Raw genomic sequence first — 14,801 nt, 5'->3', positions numbered from 1 at the left:
AAATCGCTTGCGTTATGCGTCAGATGCTTTTGTGTTTTTAACTTGATTATGTCTTCGTAGCTCACCAAAGCAAACAACTGATCAAGTGCCAAAGCTTTAGAATAGAAACAGTGGATTACACTGGTTGTTTGGTTTGGATCATTTGGACCATCAATCATTTTTTAGTAAATTGCCATTTCTTTGCTGTAATCAGTCAGATTAGTGCAACTATAAAGTATCCAGATTGCCAAATTGCCTCTGGAGTTAATGACAGTGATTTACAGTTTGCAGTTCCATCATACTGTGTGTGTGTGTGTGTGTGTTGGTGTGTGTGTGTGTGTTCCCATGTTTTTCTCTGCTCCCCAGGAAGCCTAATAAAATCTAATATCAGTAAACAGTAGGGCTTACTCAGACTGAGCCACAGACTTATTTGGTTGATCATTATCGTGTATAAGAATGGATTTTTAACAGGAAATTATTATTTTGTTTGTGCGTGTTTGTTTAGATGGACCGCGGCCATCCCAGAAGGAGATCATCTCGCTAAGAGCCTTCATGCTGCTCTTCCTCAAACAACTCATACTAAAGGTACACTGGAAAACGCTGATAACCATTTTTTCATCACATTTAAGTTCCAGGGATAGACAATAGTAATCACTTATTTCTATTATTTCCTGTGTTGTTTTTCTTCCTCCTGGTGACCGCTGGCTTAATCTAAGATGTGTGTGTGTGTGTGTGTGTGTGTGGAGAATCACATTATAGATGAGCAGAATGTAGCACAGTAGCTTTTGTGTTTGTGTGCGTGCTTGCTCCTGCATTTACTTATACGTGTGTGTGAGGTTCTTCCTCCTACACATCAAACAAGGACAGAATTAACGACTTTAATGAATCATCTGAGGTTAATAACATGTAAAAAACAGCTATGGATCATGAATGTTTTGGTAAAACATGCCGTGTCTGGTATTCACAGGACCGGGGCGTGAAGGAGGACGAGCTGCAGAGCATTCTCAACTACCTATTGACCATGCATGAGGTAAATGCTAACTTGTGTGTTAACATGGGCGCTGCGAGAGAGGGCAAAAGAGGGGAGACGGAGAGATAGCGAGAGCGGCGCAGTGGCGCTGGTGGCAAAATGTGCATTATAATTTGTGGGCTGGAGTTACGGTCCACTTAAACGAGAGAGAGAGTGTGAGTCAGCTTCGGCGCTGTGACAGCATGAAAAATGGTGCAACAATGGACTGAACAGAATGTACTCCTCTGTTACAATTATATCTATTCTTGCTCTCAAATAGCACCTGCTCCTCCGCAGTCCCCCCACCCCCCCCCCCCCCCCCCCCCACTCCGTGTCCACCCCTACAACTCTCTTTGTCCTCTTAACCCTCTATTCGTCTGTTTCACCGGACTTCCTCTTTCTCCTTTGTTCACCTGTTCAACTGTGCTTTCTTTTCTCCGCAGGATGAGAATATCCACGATGTGCTCCAGCTGTTGGTTGCTCTCATGTCTGAACACCCGGCGTCCATGATCCCTGCATTTGACCAGAGAAATGGAATAAGGTGAATGTTGCCCACATATACAAGCACACATATTAAGATGCAACACCAGATGTGATTTTAATACCTTTGTTTGTTTATGTATTTTTATTACAACAAGTAAACAATACACATATAACAGATTAAATACACATCCAGTTAAATGTTAATTACAATATGTAAAAAAAAAATATTATTTAGCATTAATAGACAAAATAAATTGAGATACAAAGTAAATAAATTAGAGCATACCTGACAGCTATAATAATTAACACCAAATAATTCCCAAAGCAGTTGAAACATATGCACATTTCCAATTATTGATATGCTTTAGAGACTCAAAGTAATTTATAAATTCAGTAGTGAAGATTTTAAAAGCAGGGAGAGAGTTTATGGATTTGAAATTTATAAAACACAATGTATTTTTCTGGTTTTTATTGTGAGAAATAAAACTCTTGGCTTCTGTCTTTATCATTTGATTTGTCTCATGAGCAAAAAAAATGTTATGTTCAGTTAGAATATTGATAGTATATTTATGAAGGATAGCTTCAACCAAGCAGCCTGAATTTTCAAAGATGGATTGAAACAGTGCTGGTAATTCCTAAAAAGCACAAGTACACATGGATGTCTTTTTGGTTGCTATGGTAATTATTTTATTGCCGGAGAGCTAGTTAGCACTGTGGTGTTTTCTTCAGTTTTTTACTTTTATGTCTTCTATGTCTGAGTACACTCATTTGAAAAAAAAAAAAAAAGCTTCAGTCAGTACATGTGTTGCTTAATGTAACTTTGAGGATGTTTACTGTGGCTGAAAACTCTTGTTTGTTTGTTTTTTGTTTGCTTGCTTTATTTTATTTTATTTTTTTTTACATTTTGCCTACATCTAGGGTATTATAATTCCTTCACTGACATGTCATTGGTTTGGCTGTGTGTTTGTCTTACAGGGTGATCTGCAAGCTCCTGGCCTCTAAAAGCGAGAGTATCCGGGTCCAAGCCCTCAAAGTCCTGGGCTACTTCCTCAAGCACCTAGGTCACAAGTCAGTACCTCTTTGTCTCTGTGCTTTCTATCTGGTACATTCCTTTGAGTGACATTAGGTGCTCAGCAAATGATGAATCACTCAAATCAAATTTTCCTAGATGGGGGAAATCTTTTGCTTCTCACAACATTTAGGTTTGAAAGTAAGAAAACAACAGAAAATCTACAGCAGTGTAGTTTCTAGCGAGCCTTCGAGGGACTGCCTGTTTGTGTTTACGTAAAGGTAATGTTCTCATCATCATGTCCAGGCAGAATAATCGTTTTGACAGTGTGCACTGGCAGGGAGGAGGAACCTTGATGAGCAGCAGTGAATGCTGTGGGATTTATTCATCCCATGTGACTTGCACGCCTCTTGCTGCACGACATGGGAGCAGGCTGCAGTGTTGCACCTGAGCCTTGCACCTTCAGTCCCCCACCTACTTAGCATCTGCTCCAGCTAAACATCCTGTAGGGCTGCCTTTTTATGTTTACATGTCACTTCAACACTTACGGAAATGAATTATCGATCCAGGTAGTAATTAAATGGTGAGTAAAACTCCAGTCAGTGGACACTATGCTACATACAGCCAAGCATTTATACTTTGAAACACATTTAAATATACTTTATAATAGTGTTAAATAATGTTTATACTGTATCTATTGAACACAACCGATTTTCATGTCACTTAATGATAACTTCTGCTACAGTTGTGATTTCAGAGCAAACAACTGTTTTATGGTATTGTTGATCACATACATTATAAAACATTACTGTGCTTTGTGAGTGTACAGTGTTGCTGTTCATATGAATGTTTCTTTATATACATACAGTATGATTGCATTTAGCTCCTCTCATATCTGATTGAAAGTAGAGTGAAACTGCATTAATGGTTCATCAATCTCTTTGACCACAAATGAGCTGTTGGGGATGAGAGTCTCATAGTCAGTCTTATAAAAACACACTTTTATCAGTCTCTTTCTGACAGTTGCTTACAACAACTCAAACTACAAGTCAAACCACAGATACTCATAAGTCTTCTACAGTGGCCTGGCAGGCCTCCTGCGCTGATGTGTTAGCAAGTGAAAGAAGAAAACCAAATTAATTTGACAATTTGGCAACTCCATTAACAACGCCCCCTGATAATTACCCTGACATTTAATTCTGTGTAATTTCTGTGTTAAGTACATCATCATGCCCTTAGTTATAGATTTTCCGTTTGATTTTAAATGTAATTTGTTCAAACAGACAAATCGGACAGTTACTGTGCTGTATGTAAAATGAAATTATCTTGTTAAAAGGGAGTAAAATTAGTAACTGATTAAATCTGTTAAATCAAATTTAAAACACCATAATGGGAGCTAAATGATTTGTTACTTTCATGGATTATATATGAGTAAATACTGTGCTAACTTCATTTTTTCTTTCTTATGACCATTATTCTTTTTAATTCAGTTTAAAAAATACTCAAAGTTAGTAATTAATTAAATACGCCATAGTCTGCAGTAGTGTCAACCCTGATTTCTGAGCATCTCAAGTTAAAAGCCTCTTAGAGACACGATCTGTGCCCACTAGGAAGGTTAATAATGAAAGTTAATAATTTGCAGCCATATGAACATTGCCGCAGTGACTCCTGCCGTGTTGCTGTTCTGTTAATGTCTCTTGTTAATTTCTCTTGTTGATATTCATTTCTCGTCCTCTTTGGTCCCATCGTAACTGACAGGGCCACATGGTGCCACCTGCCAATATCAGAGAGTCATCAGGCCGGTGACAATCAATGTCAGTTTCAACTGTCATTAGTTCTGTTATGAATGGCAAGCTGTGTGTGTGTGCGTGTGTGCGTGTGTGTGTGTGTGTGTGTGTGTGTGTGTGTTTCCCTGCAGGAGGAAGGTAGAGATCATGCACACACACAGTCTGTTCACACTGCTGGGGGAGAGGCTGATGATGCACACCAACACCGTCTCTATCACCACCTACAACACTCTATACGAGGTAGGTGATTGGTTGTCAGCGCCTAAGCGGCACATGCTGTGTTACTATAGCGATGACTTGAAGGGATGCCCTTTCAGCCTCTTTTGAGTTGATTCAAGCGATTGTCGTGGCGTTTAATTGACTGCTGTTAATCTTCTGTCTGTGCAGATTCTGACAGAGCAGGTCTGCACTCAGGTGGTCCACAAACCCCACCCTGAGCCGGACTCCACCATCAAGATCCAGAATCCCAGTAAGTTCAGAGCAGTGAAGCCTACATCTCTTTGTCTGTCTGTATTCTTTGTTCTGCCAATAATGCAGGGTTGCTTTAATGCGAGTAAACAAACAACAAAGCCTGAATTCAGAAGGCCACACTACTGCCATCTCTCACTTTTTAATCTGCCTCACACTGTCTTCTCCCTCACATTTTTCTCTCTCATTCAATATACTTTGCTATATATTTGCTTCTCCTACTCTCTCCTACACTCTTTCTCAACCTATTACCTGATTTTACCTCCCACCCAGTGATTCTAAAGGTGGTGGCCACCCTGCTGAAGAACTCCTCTCCCAGCGCTGAGCTGATGGAAGTCAGGAGACTCTTTCTTTCCGATATGATAAAACTCTTCAGTAACAGCCGCGAAAACCGGCGGTAAGAGCACACAAATGACTAAATTCGCATTTATTCAACAAAATGTAATTTGCCTCTTAGAAGGATTGCTGTATTGTGCTCATGCTGCAGCCCTACTCACATAGAGTGTTTGTGTTGTGAACCAGCTGCCTGCTGCAGTGCTCCGTGTGGCAGGACTGGATGTTCTCCCTCGGATACATCAACCCTAAGAACCCTGAGGAGCAGAAAATAACCGAGATGGTCTACAACATCTTTAGAATCCTGCTCTACCACGCGATCAAATACGAATGGGGAGGCTGGAGGGTGTGGGTCGACACACTGTCCATCGCACACTCCAAGGTGAGAGTTGGATATGCATTTTTCAGGAAAACTGTCTTAATCACATTGTTAATAAACAGCTCTTTGCATTGCTGTTTCTCTTCTTCTTCTGGATGAAGGGACAGAGGGAGTTAACCTAAATTAAAAGCCAAATTAAAATTCCTTTTAAAAATTTTTAAGGGAGTTTGCTGTTCTATGATCCCAGAGGAGGGTGTCCCACAGTTTAGGGCCATAAAAACAGGAAGCAGCCTCACTAGATTTCTTATGGGACACTTTAGGAACTTCTAAAAGAACAGCAGTGGAAGTGAGTTATTGTTGGGACATAAAATGAAAGGCAGTCACTGACATATGAAGGTGCTAGATTATATAAGGCTTTGTAGGTAAGTAAAAGGACTTTAAAATCAATTCTAAAAGATACAGGTCACCGGTGCAGTGATGTGAGCAGAGGGGTAATGTGATCTCTTTTTTTTTTGTATTCTCAAAATCCTGGCTGCAGCGTTCTGAATTAAGTGTAATTTTCTTAAAGACTTTTCAGGGTGACCATTAAAAAGAGAGCTGCAATAATCTAAGCGGCTTGTAATAAAAGCATGTATCAGCATTTCATCATCATTCTGAGTTAAAAATGGTCTAATTTTGGCAATGTTCCTCAGATGAAAAAATGATGTTCTTGCAACCTTGTTAAAATGGCTAATAAAATTAAGATCGGAGTCTAAAATCCCTAAGAGATCTGTAATTTGTGTTTTAATTTGCTTGGACAGGCTGGCAAACACTGACTCTAGTCTCTGCCTTTCTGCTGGAATTTCTGTTTTTTTTTTCTTTTTTTTCAAATTTTTTTTTGCTCATCCAAATGTTTAAGCAGTGAGACACGTAAAAGAGCATTTAAAAAACTGGGGTTGTCTGGCGAAAGAGCGATACTGTATATAGTTGTGTATCATCAGCATAACAGTGATATTTGACATTATGATGACTAATTATGTTGCCAAGTGGAACCATTTCTCAAGTCGATTGATTAAAATGTCAAAATCAATTGTATTGAATGCAGCACTCAAATCTAACAAAAGGAGGACAGCCACATTGTTTGAATCAGTCTAAATTCTCAGGTCATTTGCTACCTTTAATGAAGCGGTTTCGGTGCTATGGTTCGTCCGATAGTCGGACAAATATCCGAGTTCCGTTTATGACCCAAAAATTCTTCTTTCTAGACTCACCACTTGGTTCTGATATTGAACAAACACAGAAAAAGTATCTATGTAGAAACAGTGATACTAATTCCCCCACCAAAGGGAGCCTCAATAGGCTAGAATACCATGAAGCCACATGACATGTTACATGACTAAAGTTTTTTCTCAACCAGAAAACCACATTCTCACACTGTTGCAATCGCTGTCACTGTAAATTGTGCAAAGCTCACAGTTGGATGCAAACCACAGCCAGTTTTTCGGAGGCTGTTAAAAAGCAATTTGGGATATTTGTAAATCCTGTAGAAGCAGACTAGAAGTACAAGTAAAAAGCACAAAAACAAGTTAAATTCCACTGATGATCACACATAAATGAATAAATGATATATTGTAGAGAAAGCTTGTGTAGTTTGATGGGGAATATTCTTTTCCTTTTAGACTCTTTTAGTCATACTGCACGTCATTATGTTCTTTTATTTGGTGTGATTCATGTTGAAAATATCAATATTTGCTTTACCATAACAGCTTTAAAATCTTTTGCACTACAATTGAACACATATTACTGAGGATATTGATTTGCAGGAACTGATATTTTGACTGAAGCTGTTTTAAAGGCTGACAAAAGTATTGATTTGTACATATTGACTATTGTTAATCATAATTCTTATTTCAATGACCTGCAAGGTCATATAATTCATAAGAGATATTATTTTCAATAATTGATCACCACTCTGTTCATTGTTCAGTGGTGGATATTTAACTCACCCATTTTATCATAGTTGTACAAAAACGTTATGGACATTATGGATGATGGTCTAATAGCCCTGTTAGGCTGGTGTCCCAGTTTTATCCATCCAGCCTTTGGTGCAGATGATCTATGAGCCCCATAAAGACTACCTGGTGGAGAAGTTATTGATGTGAAGTTTCACTATTGTCAGTGCTTATGTTATGATCACATAACCAATTATATCCTTAAAATCTATCACAGGTGACCTATGAAGCCCACAAGGAGTATTTGGCTAAAATGTATGAAGAGTACCAGCGTCAGGAGGAGGAAAACATGAAGAAAGGCAAGAAAGGCTCAGTTTCCACCATTTCTGGCCTTTCTGCTACACCTGCCCCTGTCGTCAATGGCAACCTGGAGATTGACGACAACTCCCAGACACAGACACCTGAGAGTGAGGCCGAGTACAGCGAGGGAGCTGGCAGTGATTCACGCAACCTCCTTGCAGAAGGCACAGTGAAACGACCCAACGGAGAAGCCTTGACACCCGGGGAGCAGAGTGCTGGTCCAGGGGTGAGGGTGGAGGTCCACGACCTGCTGGTGGACATTAAAGCAGAGAAGGTAGAGGCCACAGAAGTGAAGCTGGATGATCTGGACTTGTCTCCAGAAGGCCTTGGTGGAAGTGTAGGTGGAGGAAGTGGAGGAGGAATGGAGAATGGACCTCTGGTGGAGGTGGATTCTCTCCTAGACAGTGCTTACTGCGCTGTAGTTCAGAACCTAAATGGGAATCTGGCACCTAAAGATGACACACCGGGGTCAGGGGTTGGGATGGGGTCAAGCCTGGGGCTTTCAGGAGTCAACCTTGAGGATGATGGGAACATGGGGCCACTCATCACATTGGCTGATGAGAAAGACAGTGTCCCGAGCAACAATGGATTTCTCTTCAGTAAGGTAGGATGTCATATGAAAATTATTGTCTCTGATTAATTAAAATCTTATCTGTGGAGCCACATCTTCCCCTGCTGACCTAGAAAATAATCCCACTAATCAATCACTGTTCTGTCTCTTAATACATTATGTCCTTCTTAGTCATTCTACATCCATAAAGAAAAAAAAAGTTGCCTTCAGATTTATTTTCACTGCAGACTTGTCCTAATGTCTTAATGTTCCTCTATTTTTTTACTACCCCATTCATCTCTTCCAGGTTGATGAGAAGCTGCTTCCAGCTCTAGCAGCCACAGATCCCCTTGTACTACCAAGTCCAGACCAGCCTGCTCCATCCGGCCCAGTACCTGCTCACTCCACCACCAGCGCCAGTGATGACCTCAGCCTCCTGGCCCACATGACGAGCTGCAGCTCTGATTTAACACAGACACAGAGCCACACTTCCGGGGAACTTCCAGAGGACGGGCCCTTCAAGATCCAGAGCCCTCTTGCTGACATCAGCTCAATTGCTGAGGCTGAGAGCCAAACCCAGATCCAGGGGGCCTCTAGACCAGATTTCCCAGAGGGAGAGGGCACAACCGGGGCAGAGGGAGAGGCTGCGGGGCTTAAGACCGGGGGAGACACAGCCAGCACGACCTCTGATACAGAGAGGTCGGATGATGGGAAGGACAAGGACACCAAGAAGATCCAAACTACTGCAACTACTCAGGTGTGTTTATGCGAGTGTGTACATGTCTGATCTTGTTGTTTGATTGTTAATGTATCCTCAGTTTTATATTATAGTAAGAGATGTACTGAAAGCTCTCTGCTGGCTCACTGGCTCTTCGCCTCCTTGTTTCAGGCCCTTCATGGTCGCAGTGCAGCCCAGTTGGAGCGGGACCTGCGTGTTGATCTGGGCTTTAGAGGCATGCCCATGACGGAGGAGCAGCGCAGGCAGTTCAGCCCCGGCCCACGCACCACAATGTTCCGCATCCCAGAATTCAAGTGGTCTCCCATGCACCAGAGGTTGCTCACTGACCTGCTGTTCGCCCTGGAGACGGATGTGCACGTGTGGAGGAGGTGAGAAACAGGGCTTGTGTTGTTTCTTTCATGCAATTCAGGCACATAATGAGGTTAGCAAGATCTTTAAGCTATAAGCTAATGCTACAAGCACTTATGTCTTCTTTGCCGGACATCTTGCTCACATACATACATATTACTTTTTATGAGTGAGCCATCAAAGTCAGGATTTTCAAAAAACTAAGTGATACCTTTGATGTCTCATTTTTCAAACTGAATTTTTGCAACATCAGTCCACCTCTCAATGAGTTATCTTCCTTTCAGCCACTCCACCAAGTCGGTGATGGATTTTGTGAACAGCAATGAAAACATCATCTTCGTGCACAACACCATCCACCTCATTTCTCAGATGGTGGACAACATCATCATCGCCTGTGGAGGCATCCTGCCTCTCCTGTCTGCTGCCACCTCCCCTTCTGTAAGTGGTTCTATTCCGCCCCTCTGTGGTAGGAGGGAAAACTGCAGGTCAACAGTTGCTTCAAAGGCCCAACACGGGTTTTAAGGCCAAACGGGAGAGTTGAAGAACTTGATAAACCTGATGACACCCCATGCTCAGGGCAGCTGATATTGCATGATTGAATAGGTTAAAGAATTTGCTGCATCTAATATATTTTAATCTATAAAATCATGATAGATCAAAAATGACTTGAAGAACATTAAAGGTCCAATTTTATACATGCAAAAAGTTCTGTTTAGTTTGGCCATGAATTTAAAAAATGGGTAAACTAATTAAACTTTCAAGAACATTTTCTGGATTCCTCTCATCTGTATCTCCATATATTTAACTGTCTAACAATCTAACACTTCATGAATAGCATTTAAATCTTTATTTAACCTTTATTCTAATACTTTTAATTAACAATCTATTTAATTTAATTGTTTGCTAAACTATTTATTTTAATTATCTTCCTTTTTTTCTTTTCCTCTCTGTGTTTTATGTATTCTGTGTATTTTCTTGTCTTTTTTGTCTCTGTTTTTGTCTGTTTTTTGCATGTGCAGAGTTCTAAGAGTAGTGCCAACACTGTAAGTTGCAGTTTCTTCCTCTCTTTCTATTCTACTAATACATTGTTCTGGTTTATTTACCATTGTGACTGACACTAACCCTTGCCTGTCTGACATCCATAGTGTTTCTATTTGTTGTGCTCCTTTGCTGCTAATCAATACTCCCCCTTATACTGTTTGTATATATTGTCAGTGTGCATTAATCTCTCTGCCTCAGTCTATTTCTTAAAGATATACTGTAATATTCTAACACTGTTAGAATATTATACAAATAAGGGGGATAGAATAGACTAAAAGGTGAGGAGGTGAACCAATAATAAGGTGAAATTTAGAGTGAGAAGATACTGTATATTTTGAGGTGAAAATAGAGCATAGAGTATATAAGAGAAAAAGCATGAGAGTTTTCAAAAAGTCCTTGGGGGTTGCATCTGCTAAGCCTGTCCCATTTGTATCAACACTGAAGAAGGCAGGAGGAGCCGGACCCCAGAGGGGGTCAAAGGGAGAGGAGGTGACCCCTGTTCCTGGGGGAGGAGGCGCAGGGGGAGAGGTGCGTAAAGAGCCTGAATCTCCCACCATCACCAGAAGAGCTAAGAGCACCAACCCAAGCCCTTTCGTCCTCACCTTGTGTGTCTGTTATTCCCCAAATGTCTGTGCTCACTTGCTCTGACGAGCCTCTAGATGTTTGCACTTTGTCGACTCTCCACAGCCCTGCACATGCTGCTTACTGAAGCAGAGACACAGCAAACCAAACACTTGGTTTGTTTTGACCCCTGCCATGCTGCCTTCAGATTTATTTTCAGTGTAGATATGCTGAAAATTTGGTAATCAAATACTTAGGTCGATGTGACCATAAGGGGACTTTGTTTATTTTTCTTTGGAATATATTCTAGGCTAACTTCACCTGTCTCTACACTGGCACTGTTATTGCTAATAGGCCACACTGCTACTGTCACTATCCCACTGTTACCATTACCTGTGTGTCATCAGGCTGTATTTCCTGTATGTTGTGTAGAACACCTCATGTTGCAAGACTTCATCATTTAAGTATGTATTTTACTTCAGCATGAAACTGAAGGTTGTGGTCATGCTGCATCAGTCTGCTAAAAGTTGCTGCTGTTGTTTAAAAAAAAAAAGATACTATTTCACCAACTTCCTAAAACCAGTGAGAGAGCATCCACTTCACTGTGTTTACATGCTAGTTTTATCACTGAATAACTGGCGAGCTTGTGTGTTTTTTCCTCCTCCTTTCCTCCAGACGGAGCTGGAGAACATCGAGGCGACACAGGGCATGTCTTCCGAGACGGCGGTCACCTTCCTGTCTCGTCTCATGGCCATGGTTGATGTGCTGGTGTTCGCCAGCTCCCTCAACTTCAGCGAGATTGAAGCCGAGAAGAACATGTCGTCAGGAGGGCTGATGAGGCAATGCCTCCGACTGGGTGTGTGCTAGTTTGACCAAAACTATTTTGACAATGGGATTAGACTCACACACAGTCGCCTGCAACTAACAACAATTTTCATTACAGATTCATTAACTGAATCTGTTGATTATTGTGTCCATTAATCTGTTATCATTTAAAATGTCAGAAAATAGTAAAAAAAAAACAAACAAAACAATACAATTCCCAGAGCCTAAGTGACATATTCAAATTGCCCTTTTGTCCAACAGTTCAAAACCAAAAGATATTCAAATTACAATCATATAAAATTGAGAGAAACAGCAGGTCCTCACATTTACAAGCTGTAAAACAGCTTTTGCTAAATAAATAGCTTCGAAAATTGTTATAGTTAATTTGCTTTCAGTTGACTAATGGATTAATGAACTATTTGATTCAGCACTGCTGTTGATAGTAGATACCCAAAATGTGTATGCATTGCAATGGAGGTGCTTAAATCCAGTCAATATTTCCCTTATTTAGCATCTTTCCATCCCTGAGGCTAACCTGGACCAATTCGTGTACCTGCTTATTATTAAATATTTTTAGGTGCTGAGCAACAGTAGAAGACTGTGTCCAAGCTGCCAGTCTGTAACAGGGATTTGATGTAATCAATTTATAATGCATGTTCATTTTGTGGTCTGTCAAATAAAAGAAACCCAAAACCTGCAGGATTCATACCCACTTTTTTTTGTTTAGAAATGCTATGAAATGTAAAAGCCCTCTCCAGTATGTGATACTTACAGGTTTCCTCTCCACCTCTCTTTGTTCACCAGTGTGCTGTGTGGCAGTGAGGAACTGTCTGGAGTGCAGGCAGAGACAGAGAGATCGAAGCTGCAAGTCCTCTTTAACCAGCAGCAAGTCACAGGACAGCCTCCACAGTGCCTCCACCGCCAGCAAGGTACCACATACACACATCAATCATATGCACAATACTACACACACCACCTAAGATCTGACACACAAATGCACAGATATGTATGACACACCACATTTGACATTCTACCTTCCACATTTAGCAGGATCCAGACAGACTCCTGCAGGATGTAGACATCAATCGGCTTCGAGCTGTGGTTTTCAGAGATGTGGTAAGCGTGTGTCTGTGTTTTTGGTGTATACTGTGTGTCTGTGTGTGTGTGTGTGAACAACTGTAAAGAAAAAATGCCTTTATAGCTGTTTGAGTGATGTTTTTGCTAAATAAAATGTGTTGTTTTGCCGTAGGATGACAGTAAGCAGGCTCAGTTTCTGGCGCTGGCAGTTGTCTACTTTATCTCCGTTCTCATGGTATCTAAGTACCGGGACATTCTTGAACCCCAGCGAGAGATCGGAAGGTCCACCAGCCTTTCAGGAAGAAGCATCCGCCACGAGATCAACTCCCCAACCAGTACAGGTGATTCTTCTTTTTCTTTTGCGGCAATATACTCAACATTAAAGGGGAATCTTGGATGAGCCGACCATGACTCAGTGTTGTTGTTGTGAATACAGGCTTCAGGCAAACAACAAAACCTTTGTCAAGAATATGAGACAATTAGAGGAAAGAAGAGTGTTACTTTGCAGAGAGATAAAAGCTTACAAGCAAGGAGAAATAGCTGATAATACTAAAAACAGACAATATGTTATGTAATATATTGATAATGCATTGCAAGATATTCTATTTCTGTGCACTTATATCACCGTTACCCATATAAGATCACATTTCATCTTTTTATTTCTTACTCAATTCCTCAGAGCACCCATCCACAACCTTCTCTGACCGTGACAAACAGACCCCCACCCCTGTGGATGACTCTCCCCGGGCGGGCCTCCCCCACACGGACTCAGGCATCGGAGAAGAGGGCCATGTGGCCGGATCCCTGAATGGCTCAGAAATGGGTTTGGGGCTCGGCCTTGGCCTGGTGGGAAGAGAGACAGACAGAGACAGAGACAGAGATGTAGGAGGAGGAGGCGGGGGAGGTGGGACAGATCTGTTGTGCAGTCTGTCGTCTGACGTCAGGAGGTCACAGGAGAGCCTTCTGGATTCTCCCCACAACCCCGGTTCCACCCCCAACTCCAGCCAAGCCCCGCCTTCATCCATCTCCAGCATCAGCCAAACAAACAAAGGCATCAATGTGAAGGTGGGTCTGTGTGATCTCCACTTAGACCTGGCTGCTTATATCTAGATAAGCTTCTGAGGTCAGCATGCATCTCAGAATCTTTCTTTAGGATTCAGTTTCTGCATCCAGTATGTAGTATGTTTTTATATTTAAATGCATACATATGTCCACTGATGCAATAGATGAATGTGGTCAGGAAAAGTATATGCATTTACACTACATTATTGAAAGCACCTTCAAATGTGGTTTGGATGATCAAGCGACATCTGTATGTTTAGCTGTTAGGTTGTGATTGGATCACCTGAATGTCTGAATAGGCACAGTATCTTTCAGCATGCATTTCAGTGAGGGTGTAACAGGTTATGTAGCATTAAAACAGCACATACAGTGGTCATTTACTGGAAAAATAAGTTATGTTTAAGTGTAGTTTCTCATTTTGGATTTCTTCAGTAGCAATAATGTTTTTCAACTTAAGAAATATTGAAGTCTACCTTCCAAATAAGCCCCCTTTAAGAAGCTGAAAAATAGCCAAGAATTAGTCAAGCCATTAAACAAGCAGACCGGTTTGTTCTCTCTGAAATGCAGGAGATCCTGAAGAGCTTGGTGGCGGCGCCGGTCGATGGTGGGGAGTTGGGACAGGAGTCTGGACCGACGCCCTATCACCCAGACCCTGCCCTGAAGACACACCCCATGCTGCCCATGCAGTTCCACTCCTTCGACAGGTCAGATACAGTTTGACCTACAAGTGATAGAAAAAGACAGACAAAGATGTCAGAGTCAATTCGGTCTGACACATCCATCAATGAATTGATTCTTCCAGCCAATACTGATCTTTTACTGATGTGTATTAGTATACTGCTATTTGTCAAAGTGCTGTACATCAATTTCAGAAAACACAATGGTCTGAAAAGTGATTAGTATTAGAAACCCTTTGAACA

At 41.3% G+C, this 14,801-nt stretch overlaps 1 protein-coding gene across 10 annotated transcripts in view; it reads left to right on the top strand.

The window, feature by feature from the left end:
• The window catches only part of nbeaa (neurobeachin a), a 99,482-nt gene that overhangs the window by 59,861 nt on the left and 24,820 nt on the right, over positions 1 to 14,801 (top strand). For 4 of the 10 annotated variants that reach the window (XM_067608251.1, XM_067608247.1, XM_067608250.1 and 1 more), the window contains exons 14-33: positions 485 to 564; positions 947 to 1,009; positions 1,432 to 1,529; positions 2,447 to 2,539; positions 4,399 to 4,507; positions 4,655 to 4,736; positions 5,009 to 5,132; positions 5,258 to 5,450; positions 7,596 to 8,282; positions 8,536 to 8,985; positions 9,118 to 9,335; positions 9,600 to 9,753; positions 10,335 to 10,358; positions 10,801 to 10,884; positions 11,593 to 11,773; positions 12,547 to 12,671; positions 12,790 to 12,858; positions 12,992 to 13,160; positions 13,499 to 13,884; positions 14,449 to 14,585. In XM_067608251.1, the coding sequence (XP_067464352.1) occupies positions 485 to 564; positions 947 to 1,009; positions 1,432 to 1,529; positions 2,447 to 2,539; positions 4,399 to 4,507; positions 4,655 to 4,736; positions 5,009 to 5,132; positions 5,258 to 5,450; positions 7,596 to 8,282; positions 8,536 to 8,985; positions 9,118 to 9,335; positions 9,600 to 9,753; positions 10,335 to 10,358; positions 10,801 to 10,884; positions 11,593 to 11,773; positions 12,547 to 12,671; positions 12,790 to 12,858; positions 12,992 to 13,160; positions 13,499 to 13,884; positions 14,449 to 14,585 (3,526 nt within the window). The remainder of the gene's footprint in view (positions 1 to 484; positions 565 to 946; positions 1,010 to 1,431; positions 1,530 to 2,446; positions 2,540 to 4,398; positions 4,508 to 4,654; positions 4,737 to 5,008; positions 5,133 to 5,257; positions 5,451 to 7,595; positions 8,283 to 8,535; positions 8,986 to 9,117; positions 9,336 to 9,599; positions 9,754 to 10,334; positions 10,359 to 10,800; positions 10,885 to 11,592; positions 11,774 to 12,546; positions 12,672 to 12,789; positions 12,859 to 12,991; positions 13,161 to 13,498; positions 13,885 to 14,448; positions 14,586 to 14,801) is intronic. The other 6 variants (XM_067608254.1, XM_067608253.1, XM_067608249.1 and 3 more) reach the window with 3 other exon arrangements.

The sequence above is a fragment of the Thunnus thynnus genome, chromosome 13 (genome assembly GCF_963924715.1).
Source record: "Thunnus thynnus chromosome 13, fThuThy2.1, whole genome shotgun sequence".
Classification (NCBI taxonomy): Eukaryota; Metazoa; Chordata; class Actinopteri; order Scombriformes; family Scombridae; genus Thunnus; species Thunnus thynnus.
The sequence above is the reverse complement of the archived record's forward strand: the minus strand, read 5'-3'. Positions and strand labels throughout refer to the sequence as shown.